General features: G+C 36.4%; 2 protein-coding genes across 6 annotated transcripts; one reads left to right on the forward strand and one right to left on the reverse strand.

Annotated features, from left to right (window-relative positions):
- Positions 1-420: 420 nt before the first annotated feature.
- On the reverse strand, positions 421-9,741 carry gnrh3 (gonadotropin-releasing hormone 3). 3 transcript variants are annotated; one of them, XM_067367279.1, is made up of 5 exons: positions 9,699-9,741; positions 2,728-2,864; positions 867-1,011; positions 633-707; positions 421-527 (listed from the first exon to the last, which is right to left on the reverse strand). In XM_067367279.1, exons 3-5 carry the CDS (start codon positions 1,002-1,004, stop codon positions 456-458), a joined length of 285 nt encoding a protein of 94 aa, XP_067223380.1. In that variant the 5' UTR covers positions 1,005-1,011; positions 2,728-2,864; positions 9,699-9,741; the 3' UTR covers positions 421-455. The 3 variants fall into 3 exon arrangements, with proteins under 3 accessions (XP_067223380.1, XP_067223382.1, XP_067223381.1); XM_067367281.1 differs by lacking the exons at positions 2,728-2,864; positions 9,699-9,741 and adding an exon at positions 1,499-2,379; XM_067367280.1 differs by lacking the exons at positions 2,728-2,864; positions 9,699-9,741 and having other exon boundaries at positions 867-1,218.
- Positions 9,742-9,849: 108 nt separating this feature from the next.
- On the forward strand, positions 9,850-20,477 carry ecd (ecdysoneless homolog (Drosophila)). 3 transcript variants are annotated; one of them, XM_067366743.1, is made up of 13 exons: positions 9,850-9,977; positions 10,106-10,337; positions 10,452-10,657; positions 11,257-11,435; positions 12,670-12,862; positions 13,412-13,540; positions 13,745-13,870; positions 13,993-14,078; positions 17,285-17,391; positions 18,077-18,287; positions 18,383-18,450; positions 19,743-19,942; positions 20,021-20,476. In XM_067366743.1, the coding sequence occupies exons 2-13, from the start codon at positions 10,133-10,135 to the stop codon at positions 20,228-20,230; spliced, it is 1,920 nt and encodes a 639-aa protein (XP_067222844.1). In that variant the 5' UTR covers positions 9,850-9,977; positions 10,106-10,132; the 3' UTR covers positions 20,231-20,476. The 3 variants fall into 3 exon arrangements, with proteins under 3 accessions (XP_067222844.1, XP_067222845.1, XP_067222843.1); XM_067366744.1 differs by having other exon boundaries at positions 9,881-9,992; positions 12,748-12,862; positions 20,021-20,477; XM_067366742.1 differs by having other exon boundaries at positions 9,881-9,992; positions 20,021-20,475.
- The last annotated feature ends 374 nt before the right edge of the window (positions 20,478-20,851 follow it).

Genomic DNA, 20,851 nt, shown 5'->3' on the forward strand with positions numbered 1-20,851 from the left:
AATGCAATAAGAACTAATCTGTGTAAACATTGATGATATTGACCACACACAACAAGGCTATAGAAAATATTAGCATAAATGTGTTAGAGTACACATTATTATAAAATGTCTCAAATCATTCGTGAAATCACTGTGTAGACATATCTAGATACAAGAGCACCACCATGTGGAAGCAAAGTTAGGATGTGTACGCCTATGTATGTTTTTGTCTGTATTTTGAGAAAAAAAGGTCTTTGGTTATTTGAACAATTAGTGCAACTCTTGCCTCATTTTTCAGCACATTTATCATAATATCTAATAATAAATGAGCGAGGGTTGATTTTGAACAAATATGCACTTCCAGTGCAGTATATTTATTAAAACCATATGAGGAGTGGAGTATATTTCATCAGAACTCAATAAAACCAAATTTTATTCTCATTGGCTCCAAGGGTTCATCTTCATCTTTTATGCTTTTACACTCTTCCTCGTCTGTTGGGAAATCTCTGTTCTTTCAGAGGCAAACCTTCAGCATCCACCTCATTCACCTGTAACCATAATAGAAAGGCATCACTGATCAATAAATAGTTTCACACTGGGAAATGAAGCTGCTGATGTTTTCTAATAAGAGAGAGGAACAGTCGTGCTCTTACTATGTGTATTGGTGAAAGCTGCTCCATTGGCGTGTCCGCAGGAATAGACAGCATTGTGTCACCAGTATCCATCATCTGACAAAGATTTTTACTCTATGTTAGTACTCACACATTTCAGTACTTTTAATATTTTTTAGTTTTTGATGTCCACCCCACGTTACAACACTCCCGGTCTCCCCTTAATAATAAAAAAAGACCAATTTTCAAAATGAAACAAAAAGAGGATAATCTCACCCTGAATGTTGCCTCCACTTCACCAACACTTCTCTTTCCACCAGGAAGCCAACCGTATGACCAGTGCTGGCAAAGACTAACTTCCAACACACACACTAGCATTAACAACTGGACCAGCAACCTTCCTTTCCACTCCATGCTAAAACTGAAACAAAGAGATTTAATAGGCAATAATAATAATAATAATAATAATAATAATAATAATGCAATCTTATGCAATTATTTGGTTTTATAAATATATTGGAACAAAACTATTGATTATACTATTGATACACTTCAAACTTATTGAGTCTGAGACAAAACCACTAAATGTGAAAGTACAACGTAATGACATTCAACCCCAGTTTCTAACAATTTACACAACAGATCCACAGAAATCATTCAAAACATGCATGAATTTTTCAAAAAAATGCTATAGGTATGCTTTCTCTAAACAATTTAAATATTAATTAAAAGAAATTCAAGTCTATTAATTTAAGTAGGGGTACAAAGATACAGCAATTAATAATAACACAATCTGTAACTTCTCATAAAATGACTGAGGTCAGCTAAGATTTTTTTTTTTAAATTAGTTACTTAAGTCTTAAGTTTAAATCTAGATATTCAGAAAACACTTGTCCAGCATGTCTTACCTGCTGTCTTTGTTCAAGATGAAGTGTGTTGTTCTTGGTCTCCTTTATACAGTGCTCTTAAAATGAGTTGCAATGCTCTTCCGTCATTGGGAGTCTTGCGACCACAGGGCAGGTGCAGATTTTTCTCTAATGCACACTCTAATGCACACCTGGGGCTGGATTTTTCTAAAATTGATCAAGCTAATGGACCTGTTTAAAGTCTTAGATTTATTAAATAATGTGTTTAAATGGTCCAAAGAGACACTCTGATGGCCAAATCAACACACAATGGAACAGATGAGATATATATAAAGGCAAAAGAAGAGGTATTAGTTGTGTCAAAGAAAGATTGAATCATTTGACTGCCTATCAAGCTTTTGCTTGGGATTGTTTTTAAATACACCAAAATTATGTTCCTAATTAACTAAGCAAGCAACTAAGTAAGTAGTATCTACTAACCAACTTTACATTTGGTAATTATTTGCTCACAAACCTTTTCTTATGTTCTCATAGTGTCCAACTTTGATATAACCAACCAACCAACCAACCAACCAACCAACCAACCAAACAAGCAGGTCAATTAAGTTTTATGTTTTTTTTAATTTTTTAAAAATTATTTTTTCTATAAATAGAAATAAGACGATACCACACCTTTTTAATTTTATTTGTACATACACTATCATTAAAAGATTTGGGATCAGTTTAGGTTTTTTATTATTTATTTTTTATGTTTTTGAAAGAAGGCCTTGCTCACCAAGGCTGCATTTATATGATCAAAAATACAGTAATATTGTGAAATATTATTAATATTTAAAATAACTGTTTTTATATTTTAATATATTTTTTTAAATAAAATGTATTCCTGTGATGGCAAAGCTGAATTTTCAGCATCATTACTCCAGTCTTCAGTGTCACATGATTTTTTTCCCCCTTTTTTTTTTTTTTTTTTAGGATTCTTTGATGAATAGAAAATTTGAAAGTACATTTACTTGAAATAGAAATCTTTTGTAACATTATAAATTGTCACTGTGACTTTTGATCAATTTAATACATCCTTGCTGAATAGAAGTATTATACTCATAAAAATCTATTCTTTAGCGGTGTATAATAATTTCAATTAGCATTTTGTTTAAATTATAAACGTTTTAACCCTAGGGGTGGATTTTGTCTGAATTTTTAGTTTTTGTTTTAGTGTAATTGTATACTATCGCTAAAATAAACTAAATTTAAAATCAAATGTATAAATTTACCTTTATTTTGCCAACCGCCATTTAACATCATCATCATCAGAAGAAGCATAGAGGCTAGATGTCTCGTCCGCGCTGCTGGCCAATAGAGATCGACGTCCGCATCTGGCGGCCATCTTGTCACAGTCAGCTCGCTCACTCTAAACATTATTGCGTTTTAATCATAGACAGTAAAAGGTTTTAATGGTGCATGTACTTTTTAAATAACCATAACTTGCTCAATTTTCTACCGATTTTCAAACGGTTTGGTTTGTTATAAACGCCAGATATGTACTTATGACACTCACTGCATACTTATGAATAATTATAACCATGGACTTCCATATGAAAATAATAATAATAATATATATATATATATATATATATATATATATATATATATATATATATATATATATATATATATATATATATATATATAAATATAATAATAAAAATAAAAAAATAATAAAAATAATATAATAATATTAATATTATATAGTAAATGTATAGTATATATTATATAATAATATATCCTATAAAGCCAGCAATTTCCTGTATCATAATGTAAGATGTTAACAAACCAAACCGATTGGAAATCATGTGCAACTTAAGTTATATTGAAAAGAGAGCAATTCTGCCTCTCCCACTGATGTAGTATTGCACGGCTGTAAAGTTAGTTTAACGTTTGACATTCGTCAGATATTCGGTTTCATACCCAATTAAACTCTAAGCACATTTCACGTTTTCAGCCCAAACCAACTCAGATATGCATAAACAAATGTCCTTTGCATTGCACAAGGCTTAATTTCACCAAATAAAATATATAATAATTAGCCCTATAAATCAATTAAACAATTTAACTATATGACATTATGATATCAAACTAATGGTAAAATGTTCAGAAAAATATCCCCTTTATTGCACAAGGCTCTGTTTTTGGAATTAGCATTTCATTTATTTTATAATATATATATATTTTTTTTAATGTATACAATACTGTAAATCCATTAAACCACAACACCATTTGACCTGAAAGTATCAAACCAACTGTAAATTACTCAGAATTTTATTCTCTATGATGCACAAGCTGTATTTTCCAGAGTAATAATCTGGTATTTTTTATACGTCTTATTTTCCAGATTATTAATCTGGTATTTCTCATATACAGTACTAAACCCATTTAAACTGCAACACCACTTGGCCTAAAACAGTCAAACCAACTGTAAATTACTTAGAATATTATACTTTATGATGCACAAGACTTGTTTTTCAGATTATTAATCTGGTGTTTTTTATATGCATTACTAAACCCATATTAATCCATTAAATTACAACACCGTTTGGCCTAAAACTGTCAAACCAACTGTAAATTACTCAGAATATTATTCTCTATGATGCACAAGGCTTATTTTCCAGATTAATAATCTGATATTTTTTATACGTCTTATTTTCCAGATTATTAATCTGGTGTTTTTTTATATGCATTACTGAACACATTTAAATCCAATAAACTACAACAACGTATGGCCTAAAAGTGTCAAACCAACTGCAAATTACTCAGAATATTATTCTTTGTGATGCACAAGGCTTGTTTTCCAGATTTTTAATCTACTGTTTTTTTTTTTTTTTTTTTTTTTGTTTTTAACAGTACTAAACCCATATTAATCCATTAAATTACAACACCGTTTGGCCTAAAAGTGTCAAACCAACTGTAAATTACTCAGAATATTATTCTCTATGATGCACAAGGCTTCTTTATTTCAAGATTAATAATATTATGGCTATTATTTTTTTGACGGCCCGCTTTTACGGTTTGATAATGAGGGGCTCTTTTAGGCTTAAAAGAACCCTATATTCTATCCTTTCATGTGGAAAATGAGGAATCTTCAGTCTTCGAGCCGCAGGAAGGTAAGCTGGGTATATATTTTATATTTTAAAATATGTCAACCTTGGTTTTCCTGTATAGTTTTTTTTCTGAACATGTAGACAGCCAGGAGGCTGGTCCATCTCTAGCTGAGGCTAATCGGTAATCGATTCCCTCTCTTTGCAAGGGTGACTTCACACCTGCCCTCGCCCCTTCTTCCTCCGCCTCCTGGGTTTTGGACTCGTTTAACATACTCAGGCACTTCTTAAACAGTCAGGCTGAAGGCTGGGCCCTTGATGAATATTTTTCTAAAGGCCTGCAAAGGGCTTGATAGTGAAAGAGGCTCTTTTACTCTTCAAAGAACCCTAGATTCCATCCTTCCTTGTGAAAGAAAAGGAAAAGAGGAATCTTTGGTCTTCGAGCTGCAGGAAGGTAAGCTGGGTTTATGTTTATAAATATATTGACCTTGTGTTCCTGCTTGGTTTTTCCTGAGTATGTAGTCGGAAAACGTTAGGGTTTTTGGGCAAAGTTTGTTAGGTTGGCTAGAACGATATTTGTGCAGGCCACAAAATGGCCGCCTCCTAGCCACCATTGTACAGAGTAGGTTCTCCTCTGGTGTTAGCTAGAATAAGTTTGAGTTAGCACTCGTCACATCAGTTAATAGTTATGACTAGTATTGGCCTTAATCAGCCACCTCACATTGTTTGCATGTTGAGTTTTGCTTTATTTCCTCTTATTTGGCTCTAATGGATTTAGCCTCCTTCTAGTTTAGCAGCTTGTGTTCACAAATGTTGTTGGTCATGAGTTTTGCTGAGTTTAGCACTGCCAGAGGTCTATGCTCGTGTCAGTTTGAGGTAGTAGGCCATTTGTAGGCCTCCCTTAGACCATGATAGCATTTCATTCATCCCCTGTAACTGTGTAAATTCCTGTACATTTCCTGTTGGAATGTGCAGACTTAGCTCAGGTTGTGTTGAGACAGTTTCCCACAACTGTTTGAGCTTTATCCCCTTTATAACCACTAGCTGGCGCCATGTGTTGTTGAAGTTGTAGGCCCCATTAATGCCTCCTTTCAGATTACATGTTGGCACAGTTCTGTGTTGGTTTTGTATGGCCCATCACCGCCATTGGCCACGCCCCGTCTCTGCTAAGAGTAGGTCCTAGGTAAGGCCTCTCTCAGAGTATTGTGGTGGAGTGTGTACTCCTCTTGTTTTAAGAGTTTAGGAGTTTTTACTGAGTGCATGAAATGCACTCAGTAAAAACTGGTAACTGGTATGTTCATGATTGCCACTAGCAGATGCCACGTGTTTACAAGTTGTAAGCCTTCTGGGCCTCCTATGTTGCATGTTGGTGTAGTGAACAGCACATTCCAGTCTCTGTCCACTCTGTCCATAACAGCAGACAAAGGTTTGCTACATTTTGATTGGATCTTGGTGGACTAACACAAACAAACTGTCCAACTCCATCAGATAAAGATGTAAGGACAACATCAAGACTCTCTTAGAGGGCAAGAAGAAGACCTCTTGTACCAAGCCTAGGAAGGACAGGACTTCTCTTTGGTCCACAGGCAGTTTCTGCCCTTCACCCATCTAGAGACTACCTCCTAAGGTTGGCCACAGACCGCCATAAAAATTCCATGAGACCTTAGCAGCAATAGGTGAAACAAAGAGAAATCACAAAGATCCATCCAAATCCATTCAAAATGATGTTTGAAAACCTTAGAACTGATGCAAACTACAAATCAATTTCATACTTATTCAAATAAATAAGTATTCTAAGTGACAGCTATTTGTAGTGCAACATCTGGCACAAATTCAGCTGTTAATCTACAATTGAATGACAGTTCAATCTTTTTTCATCATGTTTAGTCTCTATTTGTTTAGAATATTGCCAAATGTATTCTGGTGGTGGTTTTGAAAGTGAGAAATGCATTGGTAAACTTTAAAGACACTGTAAAGACTTCCAACTTTGTGCTTTATGCAAATGATTTCCACAGGGGAGAGAGGTGTGGGGATAGACATACAGGGATAGACATTAACAGATATTCCAAGTCCCGGCTTGCGAAGCTGAGACACTAACAGATACAACACCGTTCTGAGCCTCTGGTTCATCCAGAGATACAACAACATATCCCATGATCTGAGTCTACAGCTTGTGAGGCAGCAACAGAGACGACCACGTTCTGAGCCTCTAGCCTGTGAGGAAAGAGACATTAAACACTACGTTCATAATTTCTGTCCAGCGAGACAGTAACAACATCTGCAACAAGGTTAAGCTCAGGAGAGCACACCTTTAATCCAAGGTACCTTTGTCTGCGTGTTCCAGATTGTTAAGGACCTTCTGCACCTACACCAGGTGCTGACGCCACGTGTCTGTCTGAAGTTGTAGGCCCATTTTTGGGCGTCCTTTAGATCATGATGGCGTATGTTGTACTCCTCTTGCTTTAAAGAGTAAAAGGTGCTTTTACTGAGTACACTGCTTGTTGGATTGTGTTAGGTGGACTGTTATGTGGGCACTTTACAGTCTTATCTGTCTTGTAGTTATTTCTTGCTCCCAGCAAGATTGGTGTTCAAGGTGAGTGGCCTTTACAGGCCGCCCTTGGATTTTCCCACTCCCACTTCTGGGGTTGTGACTTAAGCAGAATGACATGTATGAGTTTCTACTCCATGTAGAACTATTGTCATGTTGTAGGCCCCTCTCTGGCCTCCGTGATTATGTGCCTACTGTATGGTCTATCTGTTAGGTTGAGCTTTATACTCCCCTGCTAGGGTTGTCTTGTATAGTCCTTAGTTCCATAATTGGTTGCAGGCTTCCATGAGGCCTCCCGTTAAGGATCAGCCCCCAGACTGGTTTGTGCTCCCCTTTATCAGGATTTCTTAGCACACAGCCTGCTCAGTGCAAATAATCAGGCGCTGAGTAGATCCTAGGATTGAGCAGAGTATACTCCCCTCAATAAGAGGGTCCATAGCACTCAGCTGAGTTCTGCTCTCCAGGATGCCTGTCTCTACGTGTAGGTTTGAGTTACTTACTGCTTTTTTCAGTCACTCTCACTTGCTGTCTTCTCTGAAGAATGCATTGTTGAGACTCTGTATTCAGACAGGGTTTGCCAAGACTAAGTTTGTCCTCTGTCAGACCAGGTCGGGACCATCTTTCTTTGGAAGATTTGGTCCCATAAGCCTTGGAGCAGCTTTGGTAGGCTCTCTGCGGAAGGCCTCTTTGAGGTTCAGCTTGGGCTATTGGCCATAGGGATGCTGTCACTGACAGCCTTTGTGTGACCTGAGGGTGAGTTGCTATCTGGCATTTCTTTTGAAACTGCTTGACGTTTGTCTAGCCATCTTTGGCATGCACTCTCCTCAAGCATGGCGGCGTGGGAATATCGTTCCCCAAATGCGGTAAACGCAGAGATGAGTTCCCTTTCGAAAGGGAATGTCTCCGGTTACGTATGTAACCATGGTTCCCTGAGAACAGGGAACTAGACTCTGCATTGCTTAGCCATGCTTCAGGGCTGCTTGCTGAACAGATCTTATCGTCTTATCAAGACAATAAGATACTGACTGATTCTCTAGGCACTCCTTATATAGATCCGGGTCACGCAATGATGTCATAGGCTGTCGCCGGCCAATAGGATTGGAGAGATTTGATACTTGGCTTTCAGACATCGGTTCACATGTGACGTTCCCCAAATGCGGTAAACACAGAGTTGCAAGCCTTGTGCATCATAGAGAATAATATTCTGAGTAATTTACAGTTGGTTTGACAGTTTTAGGCCAAACGGTGTTGTAGTTTAATGGATTTAAATGGGTTTAGTACTGTATATAAAAAACACCAGATTAATAATCTGAAAAACAAGCCTTGTGCATCATAAATAATAATATTCTGAGTAATTTACAGTTAGTTTGACACTTTTAGGCCATACGTTGTTGTAGTTTAATGGATTTAAATGTGTTTAGTAATGCATATAAAAAACACCAGATTAATAATCTGGAAAATAAGCCTTGTGCATCATAGAGAATAATATTCTGAGTAATTTGCAGTTGGTTTGACAGTTTTAGGCCAAACAGTGTTGTAGTTTAATGGATTTAAATGGGTACAGTACTGTATATAAGAAACACCAGATTTATAATCTGAATATAAAATCACCAGATTATTAATCTAGAAAACAAGCCTTGTGCATCATGGAGAATAATATTCTGAGTAATTTGCGGTAGTTTGACAGTTTTAGGTCAAACGGTGTTGTAGTTTAATGGATGGGTTTAGTACTGTATATGAGAAATACCAGATTAATAATCTGGAAAATAAGACGTATAAAAAATACCAGATTATTACTCTGGAAAATAAGCCTTGTGCATCATAGAGAATAATATTCTGAGTAATTTACAGTTGGTTTGATACTTTCAGGTCAAATGGTGTTGTGGTTTAATGGATTTACAGTATTGTATACATTAAAATAAAAAATAAAAATATTATAAAATAAGTGAAATGCTAATTCCAAAAACGGAGCCTTGTGCAATAAAGGGGATATTTTTCTGATTTACATTTCATAATGTCATATAGTTAAATTGTTTAATTGATTTATAGGGCTAATTATTATATATTTTATTTGGTGAAATTAAGCCTTGTGCAATGCAAAGGACATTTGTTTAATGCATATCTGAGTTGGTTTGGGCTGAAAACGTGAAATGTGCTTAGAGTTTAATTGGGTATGAAACCGAATGTCTGACGAATGTCAAACGTTAAACTAACTTTACCGCCGTTAAAATTGCTGGGTAGCAGCTAAACTCACTACTAGGTCTCACTCACAGCTTCTTGTTATTAGCCAGCTAATAACTACAACCACATCCACAAAGACTGTAATTTAGACAAAAGATTAGTTGTCATAGAATCGTTATTGGTGTTAGTAAAACCTATATAATTGAACAGCTCGATTGTGGTCTCAGCCTTGATAACTTGCGCAAGTAGCCGTGATACACAGCTATGCTGCACGATTAAGTCGTTTTTTGAAAAGCAATGTCAACATGTTCAAGCACCCAGAATTATAGTCACGTTAATAACGTTTGTAAGAAACCAAACCATTTGTAAATCCGTCAAGATTTCAGTGAGATAAGAGTATTTGCGTTCGTGCAGCACTCACTTTACATAAGGAACCACAGAGCCCGCCAGAAAGCTTGCCTGTGACAAGATGGCCGCCGGTGATGACGTTAGAGACTCCGCCGTAAGACGTCTAGCCTTTATTATATACTTCTATGAGAAGAAGGACCTTTATTTTGAACTGAGGACCTGTATCCTAATCTATGACACGTCCGGGGCGTGTAAGGAAAATCCCGCGAGCTCAGTCCCCAAAACATGTCAAGCTGTCCACATGACCATCACTCTCACGCGTTTATTGATCAAGCTATAGTGTAACTCACAGGTAATTGCCAGAGTGGTATGTACATGAACAAATATCTTATACTACTGAAACCTTAATGATTTATAGCGTCTGCACGTTACATTAATCTCGAACCAAATCAGTGATGTGACCTGTGTTGCGCCTCTCAGCTTTTAGGGTATAATAAGAAATGAACAATGGATGTTTTGAGAAGACCTGCCATTCCCGAAGATGCGGTCCAGTATCAGCTGTTCCTGGTTCACCCTGACCCATCAGACGCAGAAGCTAACGAGAGATTCCTTAAGCAGATCCTGCAGAACATCCTCGCTGAGATCGCCCCTCTCCTGGTGCCGTACATCTGGCAACATCAGTCTTTCAATCTAAGATACCACCCTGAGAAAGGTGGGAGTTTATATATATATGTGTGTGTGTGTGTGTATGTGTATGTGTGTGTGTGTACATGTGTTTGCAAAGTTGCATTTATAAACAGTTTACTTTTTAATTTTCACTTCATAGGAGATGTGCCCGCACACCTGGGTGGTGTTACTGAGTTTGGTGATAATGTGGAGGATGAATGGTTCATCATTTACCTGCTAAAACACATAACGCACATCTTTAGTGACGTAGCTGTTGTTGTCTATGATAATGATGGGCAGTTTATTCTGATTGAAGCAGCTGAACACCTGCCAAAGTGGCTGGACCCTGACAGCAGTGAGAACAGGGTTAGTATTGGAAATTTTAAGTACCATGATATTATCATGATTTCTGGGCTATGGCATTCTTTGAAGTACATGCAAATGCCACTGATGTGTATTAATATGGTAATGTAGCAATCTGTACAATTTGTTGTATTCCTTTGCACAGACATTATACGTGAGCATGAGTTGAACTCGAATAACATCCAATAGTGCAATAACTTGTTTATTAACAATTTAACTGTAAGCAAAAATTTTACATTGTAAAAAAAAAAAGTATCCAATCTTGTATTTCGTAAAATGGTCATTGCAGGAAATGCCATCACCATCATTAAGTAATAATTTAGCTTAATTAAGTTTTCAGAATATTATGTTACACTTTATTCACAATTATTAATTCTGCATCTGTATAAAGAAATACACGTCAATACACATTAACATTTGATTCCAGTATTAAAATTACCACAGTTTGTATTAATCAGTGATGGATGGTTATCACTTTCAGCAAAAAAAATTATACAAATATCTCTCTCTCTTTTAGAGTAAGGCTGTTCTTGTTATCATTGCATGTATAGTCTGTTCCTATTGGCTTATCACTTTTTTTTGTCTGTCATTGTGTTTGTCAGGTGTTCCTGTACCGGGGAGAGCTGCACATATTACCCAACCGTACACGTTCTGAGGAGGTTGGCTGGCCCAGTGACTCAGTGCCTGCTGTGGGTCAGGCTCTAGAGGTGCTGCACTCACACACTGAGAGCTGTTTAGCCAAACAGCCCATACGCTCCGCTCTGGCCAGGAGGCTGGATGGGTGAGTGTGATGTCATTGTTTAAAGTATCCCTGTTCTGCTTTTTGGTCCGGAGCTGAATTTCAAATATGGTAATTAAAGCTGTGAGCAGCAATGAAAGGGCTCTCGCACCTGGGGCCACCACCACCCGGAGGCCTTAGAAAAACAATGACCAGTGGGCAACATGCATTTAAGCATGTAGATATATGATAAATATGACAGTCATTTGACGTGCCACACTTCCTGCTACCAGCAGGTGGTGCTTTGACCACAACTGAACATTGCCATGTTGTAATTGCAATTTAACATCTCTAAGGACTTGAGATTATGCTGACCAAATATGATGTTGATCTGGTTAAATCTAATCACAGTGTAAAACATGCCATTTCCTGTTGCCCACAGGTGGCACTATGACTGTAACTGAGTATTGTCATGTAGATGTCTTGAGGCCAAGACTCTAATAAAACGTGAAGTTTGGGGCAGATCGGACATTGTATACCCAAATTACAACAACTTCCTGTTTCATGGTGAAACATTGAAATTTGTCAGGCTGCCACGGACATGCTCTTCAGCGAAAACTCAAGATCTTTGCAATTTAAAGTCGCAAAGGCCTTTAGATTAGACTGACCAAATATGATGTTGATCTGATTAAAGCTCTAAGAGGAGTTTCTTAAAGTACAACGTCTGGAAATGGCAAAAACTGCAAAAATTTTGCAGAGAAAATTCAAAATATCTCACTTCCCATTGGGTTTTCAGATTTTGCACCCAGGGACTCTCTTGTAGGTATTGAGCTGTTAAATGTGTCTACCGATTTTCATACTTGTGAACGTAGCGCGAAGGGCGCTTAATTAAAATTTTGTAGGTTTGTAGGTTTCACCGCTTCTGACGTGTGTGCAAAGTTTAATGAGTTTTCAAGCATGCTTAGGCCCTCAAAAATGTGATTCATTTTGGAGAAGAAGAATAATTGACTGAGCAATTCCAATAGGGTCCTCACACCATCGATGCCCTAATGAGTGTTTCGTTACTGATACATGCTGTTTCAGTCACTGTGAGAGAGAAGAGGTGATACTGCAATGTACATTATTAGAAAATTTAAGTATTTTTTTGACTTTGGATGCATGTAAACCTATTATAGGAGACCTTCAAAACAAAATTAGGGACCTTTAAAATAGCATAATTGGGGCACTTTCAAATAAGCAATTCAACTGTTTCTCTAAAGATATTTTTACGAACTCAGTCGTTTGTGTACGTGTGCAGGTATCCAGATAAAATCCAGCAGAATTTCCACCATGCCCACTGTTACGTGCCTGCGGGCATTGCTGTGGTGTTGTCTAGGAGGCCTGACCTGATAGCCGCGGCGGTGTCTGCTTTCTATCTGCGTGACCCTGTTGACCTCCAGGCCTGCCGAAATTTCCACACCTTTCCTCCAGACACCAGAGTTATGACATCAGTAAGAAGCAGTCTAAATTTTGTTCTGAATTCATCTTTATGGGGAAAGTACTTGCTAAATTCTGTCACATACACTGTTCAAAAGTTTTTTTTATTTATTTAATTAATGGAATTAATACTTTTATTCAGCAATGATGTACAAAAGATTTCTATTTAAAATAAATTCTGCTCTTTGAAACTTTCTATTCATCAAAGAATCTTGAAAAAAAGAAATGTCACAGCTTCCACAAAAATATAACTCTTTTCAACATGGACAATGAGACGAAATGGTTCTTGAGAAGCAAATCAGCATATTAGAATGATTTCTGAAGGATCATGTGATACTGAAGACTGGAGTAATTATGCTGAAAATTCATTTTAAAATATATTAAAATAGAAAATGGTTATTTTAAATTGTAAATAATATTTTACAATATTACTGAATTTTTATCAAACAAATGCAGCACTAGTGAGCATAAGAGACTTATTTCAAAAAACAGTACTGTACATTTATATTTTTTGAAAACTCCCCCAGTAACTACAAAACTATTCCCTTCCCCCTTTCCTGTAGGTGAGGTTTACTCGATGCTTGTACGCACAGCTGCAACAACAGAGTTTTGTTCCAGATCGGCGGAGTGGTTTCACGCTTCCTGCCCGCTCTCATCCCCTGTACAGAGCTCACGAGCTGGGAATGAAACTGGTGAGTGCATGTCATGAGAAATTGTTCTTCAGTCGTGGTCAGAGAAAGCAGACTATTAAAATGCAGATTTTATTTTATAAGAGATCGTGTTTCTCTTTAAAAATTGTAATTTTTCTTATGCTCAGAAATACGACTTGCCATGTAATACATTTTCTAACTAGAGTACATGGTGCTAATGTATTCTACTTTCTCCTCTTGTCTAAGGCCCATGGCTTTGAAATCCTGTGCTCTAAGAGTGGACAGTCTTCATCAGAGCAAGAGACTCCAGTCAGCAGTAACCCATTATGGAGAGGCTTTTTAGATAGCCTTAAAAAGAATGGATACTTTAAGGTAGGAAAGTGTTTCTGTGTTAAATTCTTGAAGCAGATGATGCAAAGATTCCTTTGCCTGAGATATCCATTTTGTCTGTGTGTGGATATGGTTTTTGCTTATGTCTATTTTTGTGAACCCAGGGTGAACTAGAAGGATCTGCTCGATACAGAGACTTAATGACATCAGCGGAGAATTTTTTCAGACAGTCGGTAACCAGCACTCATTGGTGAGAGTGACTTTTTTTTATTTATAGTTCACTGCCACAGTTCAAAATCGACTTAAAGGGGACCCAATATGCAACATTCACTTTTATATGGTGTTTAAAGGGTTAGTTCACCCAAAAATGCATATTCTTTCATTTATTACTTACCCTCATGCCGTTCCACACCTGTAAGACTTTCGTTAATCTTCGGAGCACAAATTAAGATATTTTAGTTGAAATCCGATGGCTCCCTGAGGCCTTCATAGGGAGCAATGACATTTCCTATCTCAAGATCCATAAAGGTACTAAAAACATATTTAAATCAGTTCATGTGAGTACAGTGGTTCAATATTAATATTCTAATATTCTAAAGTGACAAGAATATTTTTGGTGCGCCGAAAAAAACAAAATAACGACTTGTATAGTGATGGCCGATTTCAAAACACTGCTTCAGGAAGCATCGGATTATAAATGAATCAGCTTTGCTCCTTATGAAGGCCTCACGGAGCCATCAGATTTCAACTAAAATATCTTAATTTGTGTTCTGAAGATTAACGAAGGACTTACGGGTGTGAAACGTCATGAGGGTAAGTAATAAATGACAGAACTTTCATTTTTGGGTGAACTAATCCTTTAAACACAGATGTGTGTCTGCAGTGTGTAAAGTGTAAAGTGGTAAAAATCCTCCCACTCTTTTTTTCATAAACAGTCTCCAAATGAGCGGTTCCAGATTTCCCCCTACTCTTATGTAAAAGAGGGGGAAGCCCCGCTCATGATTGATGATGGAATTTGCCCTATTAGCTTAGCTCCTCCCCTCAGATAGCTGTACACAGTCCGCCATGTTTATCTCCTCGCCAGAGAATTTAACAGCAGCATTCAAGTAAGAAATGTATTCTTATTAAAGCTACTTAAAGTTATTTAATCAAGAGCAGTGAGTTATTTTATGATTTTCTTTTGTTGTTTGGTTCATATTAACAGCAGTACGTACTGTATATTACGCTGCTTTCTCTTTAATAAACAGATCTAATAAACGTTAATTCTTACTCTGATGTTTACATTCACAGACATACCCTGTGTTTGTGAACTTTGTGTGTTTTAAATATAACCTTGTGCTTTATGTAAGCAATAAGGTACGAGAGGCTGTGCTGTATCGTGAATAAGTCATGGCTCAAGGGCGTTGTTAGGCATGACGCTTCACGAACCCCTTCAGCCATGACTTATTCACGATACAGCACTAGCCTCGAGTACCTTATTGCTTTTATAAAACGGTTACCACACAATACAAATATTAAAGCAAAAAAAAAAATAATATATCAATGCAACTTTCATGAAGTAAAATCACTAAAAGCTTTCCTTCCGCTGGAAAAAATATTACCTGACCGTGAACAGCAACAGAAGTTACATTATTATGCCATTAGATGGCGGCAAAGACTGTCTTTATGAGTGAGTCACTCAGTAGCGAAGACTTTAATAATGAAAATACTGAATTGTTGTGAACACAGAACAAGACGCAACTGACAAATGTCAGTCACAGGAAAACTCCTTAACTGTTAAAAGGACAAGATATTGCAGCGGACATCTTAACTGTCACCGTCCCACAGGTGGGACGTTTGCCATTACATATTTAAAACAGTAATATTCTATACTAAACATAAACGAATCTTGACAAACTATATATCATTTGAAAGCTTAGAATCTCTAGTTTACATATTTGGTGACTGATTTCCAAAATACATAGGAGCAGTAATTTATCAATTTGCAACAAGCATATTTTCATACTCATAAGGCCTGTTCAGACCTTTATTTTGAAATTGCAATGAACATGAAAAATCATTAAAGATTGGTTGAAACATGTTTGTTTTCATGCCAAGAGTTCAAAAGATAACATCCATTCAATTTTTTGAGAAAAAAAGGTCTGAAAATGTTTTTAATAGGAAAAAAAATACATTTATGATTGTGGCGCCGATCTATAACCTAGGCCTACATACATGTTATTTTTATGTTTATTAGAGGCTGAATTCATATCAAATTCTGCCAAAATTCCCATACTACTTCTATATAGGATATCTACTTCATAAATTGTATGAAAATAATGGAAATATATGGTTCAGATCACTCAAACCATATATGGAAATGGAGGCGCCTTTATATGGTCAGTAATGGAGCTTGGTTGTCATCTAGTGAAAAAGTGTGGTACTGCGCCCAAACAAAATCTTACTGAAAGCTCATTTTTTGAGATATCAACCTGAAATTTGGAACACAACTTGTTCAGATTTTTGGCTTTGATTTCCTTGCAGCTTTAGAGTAAAACTTGTTTTGTAAAATATATATTTTATGTAAAATATAAAATATTATATTTTTACATTTTACATTTTCATAAACATAAACTTCTATAACTTTTTTTCTGTTTCACTTACATAAGTTTTTTCACATCTACAATAATCTGCCAAATTTCATCTTTAAAACAAGACCAGCCTTTTGTCTATACTCCAAAGTATGCTTGAATTACAACAATTTAAGTTTGGATAGTGCATTTTCTTGTCTAAAAAAAAAAGTGGGGGTGACAGTTAAGGGGTTAAACAGATTTTTTATTATGAACATAGGACTGACCTGAAGGAAAATGCTAAATCTGAATGGTGGTAATAAACTTGCTTGATCTCTTTCTCACAATTCTGCATAATACAGTAAGCTTCAATGAACAATATCAATTGAGAACAAACAGTTTATGTTGCTAAGAGTGGTTGCTAAGGGTGTTGTGTAGTGATACACAGAACCGTTGGGTGAAGCAGTCATAGCCGTGTTTTATTGTGAATAAAACACAGCTATTGACCAATTGACCAATCAAAATCAGGGACAGGAACTGACCATTTTATAATGACAGTTTAAGTGCAATAAGATGTGTAAGAGAAGTCAGTTTAATAATCACAAGTCAGGATGCTCCCCATCTGACTGCCAGATTTCTGTGAACGCTCAGAAAACCATACAAGTATATCAGTAGTTAAAACTGTTGTGGCTTTAAAACGCATACAAATAATAAACTTTAATGATGATGTCATGTGAGCATGGCCGGGATAGAGATAATAATCAAAACCACACAGAAGTTTTGTTAGTTTATGGCAGCGTATCTGAGGCATGAGTTGTACAAGCTTTTTTTAATATCCAAACTTAAAAAATAAAGTCCAAACTTTTAAATAATATTGTGTGTATATATCATTTTAATTTTTCTCAAGCCCTGATATTCATATTCCTGGTGATGAGGTGTTGAAAGTCATGGAGGGCGCCTCCTACAGTTTGGAAGGCCTAAAAAAACAAGAGGCACATCTACCACCAGAGGACAGTATGTACCAATTTTTCTCCTGTTCAAAAAAATATTTGTTTTCTTGGCCTGCAGATATTGACATCAAATATTGCATCTTCAGCAAAACATAATCTTTTCACTGCTTTTGCTGAAAGTGAATCTAGCCTGTGAATTGAGCACAAATATTATTTCTCTCTTGTCTTAACTCTTTCCCCTTCAACGTTTCTTAAAAAGGTTGCCAGCCACCACCAACATTTGATAATTTTCACAAAACTTTCATGGCCCTCAAAATATTTTGTTGTATGAATATCTGAACATGAATTATATCAAAAGAAAGAAAAGAAAGAGCCTCTGCTTCTAAACAAACAAAAAAAATTGTTTTATTCTATTCTAGCATTTTTTTAACAACATAATGTGGGTGTTTCTTAAAAAAAGCAACATTTAGAACAAAAAGCTGAGAAAATCTTTTTTTTTTTTTTCAAAGACTACAACGTGGATAAGAAGTGCTTTTACCACTTAATTCTGCTTTTTTCCCCACCTGTGTTTTGCTCTAGAGATTTTGTACTCTTTCGGAAGATGTGTAATAGCACCACCTACCGCATAACAGTGAAAACACGGAAAGCTGGACAATTTGTTGGAAGCGTTGTCTCATAAATGATGGAAAATACCGCCAAAGGCTGGGAAAGAGTTGATCATGTATTCTCCTCTCAATCACCCCCTGTAGGTGATGCGTGGTTGGACATGTCACCTCAGGAGCTGGAGAGGCTGCTTGAGGAGAAAGGAAGTCGAAGGGTGAGTGATGGCACTCGAAAGATGGCACAGCCTGATGAGGAGGTGCAGGAGGAAGAAGCTGGCTACAGTCTGATCGCTGTAACACAAGGCATGAAGAACTTTATCAATGCCATGTCTTCTCATGAAGGCGCTGAACTACCAAGGTAATGATACTCCATCTGAATAATAGTCAATATTTCAGTTATTATTGTATCGCCATGATAATTTATGACATTCTTTTCCCCAAATTGTTTTTCAGATCATGCTTGACTGAGCCCTTCAGTTTTGATCCAGATGCAGTAACCAGTGCTCTTGATAGATTGCTAGGTGAGTTTGATTTTCTTTGATATCAAAGGGGAAACTAAATGTTAACTGCATTTTGAGGTGAACTTATAATGTTAACATGATTTTTACATCAAAAAATTTTCATAATTTAGAAATAAATGTCCATTTTCTAGTATCCCTCTGATTTGAACGCTCAGTGTTGAAGGGGTGTGTCTGCTGTGAGACTTCATTAACACCCACTGCTATGATTGGCTAACATCTTTGCATATGAAAGTATTACATACACTCTCAATCTTTTACTATGTTTTTACTATTACAGCTGTCGAGATTAACTACTCGTGAAAACTGTTGATTATAGCATTATATTTAGATCTACTCCTGTTGCATGAAAGGTGGCAGTGATGAGCATTATAGCTGGTCACAGACATGACTGTTCAGCGCATGAATGCAGTGATCTCATCAATCCTACTCGATTTCTGCACTCTCACGAATGCTTTCAACATCATGCAATGTAGGTAGCGTCCATAGTGTAGATAACGGTAGTTTAAACAAGAGTCCAGAATTCAGTCGCTGATAAACTTGTGCTGTTTTATTGACAGCTCCAGCGATTATAAAGGAAGCATTCTTTAATCGCTTTCTCTATATAATTTAACCACAATTTAAATATCAGATTATTTTCATGCTATTACTTTATTTACTGACGCATAAACAGCTATAAACAATTTTGAGACAATGTCAGATGTCTGACTGTAGGCATTAGAATTAACACGGTTACTTACATGTTGTGGCATTACTGTCGTGTCAATAAGCACTATATAAAATTAGCAGTACTGTCTTTATTTGAAAAAAATATTATTCTCACAGATTTACCAGATTACTGAGTGCACTGTAGGTTACAGTGTTTACTTTCTTTTTATTCATATTTTTAATTTCTTTGTGAAAAATACTATAATAGTTACAAAATCAAGAAGTTGCCATCTAAAGTATAAATGTTTATTTTAGGATTTTTTTTCCAATGTTAATTTTCAAATGATGCATTTTATTAAATATTATGTAAAATAAATATTTATTTCAGCGTTTGTTATGAATGTGTTTTTACTATCTATAAATTAAATGGTGTAATATCATATATATCGGCCTCACTTCTCTCTGAAGCATCGGCTATCAAAAAATCTATATTGGTATACTTCTAATCTTTATATCTTTTATATTTTAAATTGGTTTCCATAAAACCTGTTTTTGTTTAACAGAACTCTGCCATTTATTTAAAATTTTATTGCCGAATTATCTACACTACAGAAAAGTACGAATAATTTGCACTTCCTGTTTTACAGGAACTAAGGATGATGAGTTAGACTCGGACGACTTTGATGATGATGAAGATGATGATGATGAGAATGAAGAAGTGCAGAATGGTAGCTCTCAGGAGCAGGCAGGTTCAGAGGCACTGGGGAATCTGAAGAAGTACATGGAAGAAATGGACCAGGAACTGCAAAGCACAAATATTGGCAAAACTTTTACACAGAACAATGGAGTAAGTATCCATAGATGTTATTTATCCTGTTCCCATAACAATGCTTTTGATTATTTTTATTTTTCTGCTTCCTTATAGGCCAGTAATAAAGCAGATGCATCTAAAAGCTCATCGGCAACCTCGGGCTCAGAGCTTGTTGAGGAAGAAATCCAGCCGCTTGATGTGGATCTCAACCTGGTTACAAATTTACTCGAATCTCTTGCTTCTCAGGCAGGCCTTGCTGGGCCTGCGTCTAACCTACTGCAGAGTCTAGGCATCCACATCCCACCTGATGCAGATCAGTCCTGATAAGCCAAACTAAAGTGGAAGAATCTACTCAGAGATTTATCACATACTAATCACGCACTCGGCGTTCCTTCACCTAGTGCACTTCAGCTGTTGCTCTATCAGCTGGCTATATTTGACTTTATGGCGTTCTGTTCCACACCCAGTACTGAATTGTGAATTATTACATCCAATCATTGAGGTTTTCTTCAACAAAGAGCACTTCCATAAAAATTGAATGGGAATTTCTTCCTGCACAAAGTCTGAGTTGTTGTTTTATCATGTTCTCAATTAAAAATGTATTTTCTATCTTTTTCAATAAAGATAGTATTTTCTGAGATGTTTCTTTAATTACGAATACTGCCATTTTGTTTGAGATGAATAAAATAGATTATGCGCTATAACAGAAAATATCAGTTACGGCTACAGCTCAGCTATGTCATGACAAAATGAAGGAGAATGTTTCACAGGGCTTATCTACACTGACATTACTGATAAACTAAACAAATTGCATGCTTGTGTAACATTAACCAAGTCTATACAGATAAATCAATCATACCTGATTAGAAGCAAAGCCACACAGCTCTGATGGTGAACTTTTTTAACCTCTTGTTTCTCACTTGGAAAGACTTTGGCCTATGCTGG

This window comes from Chanodichthys erythropterus, chromosome 18 (assembly GCF_024489055.1).
Source record: "Chanodichthys erythropterus isolate Z2021 chromosome 18, ASM2448905v1, whole genome shotgun sequence".
Taxonomy (NCBI): Eukaryota; Metazoa; Chordata; class Actinopteri; order Cypriniformes; family Xenocyprididae; genus Chanodichthys; species Chanodichthys erythropterus.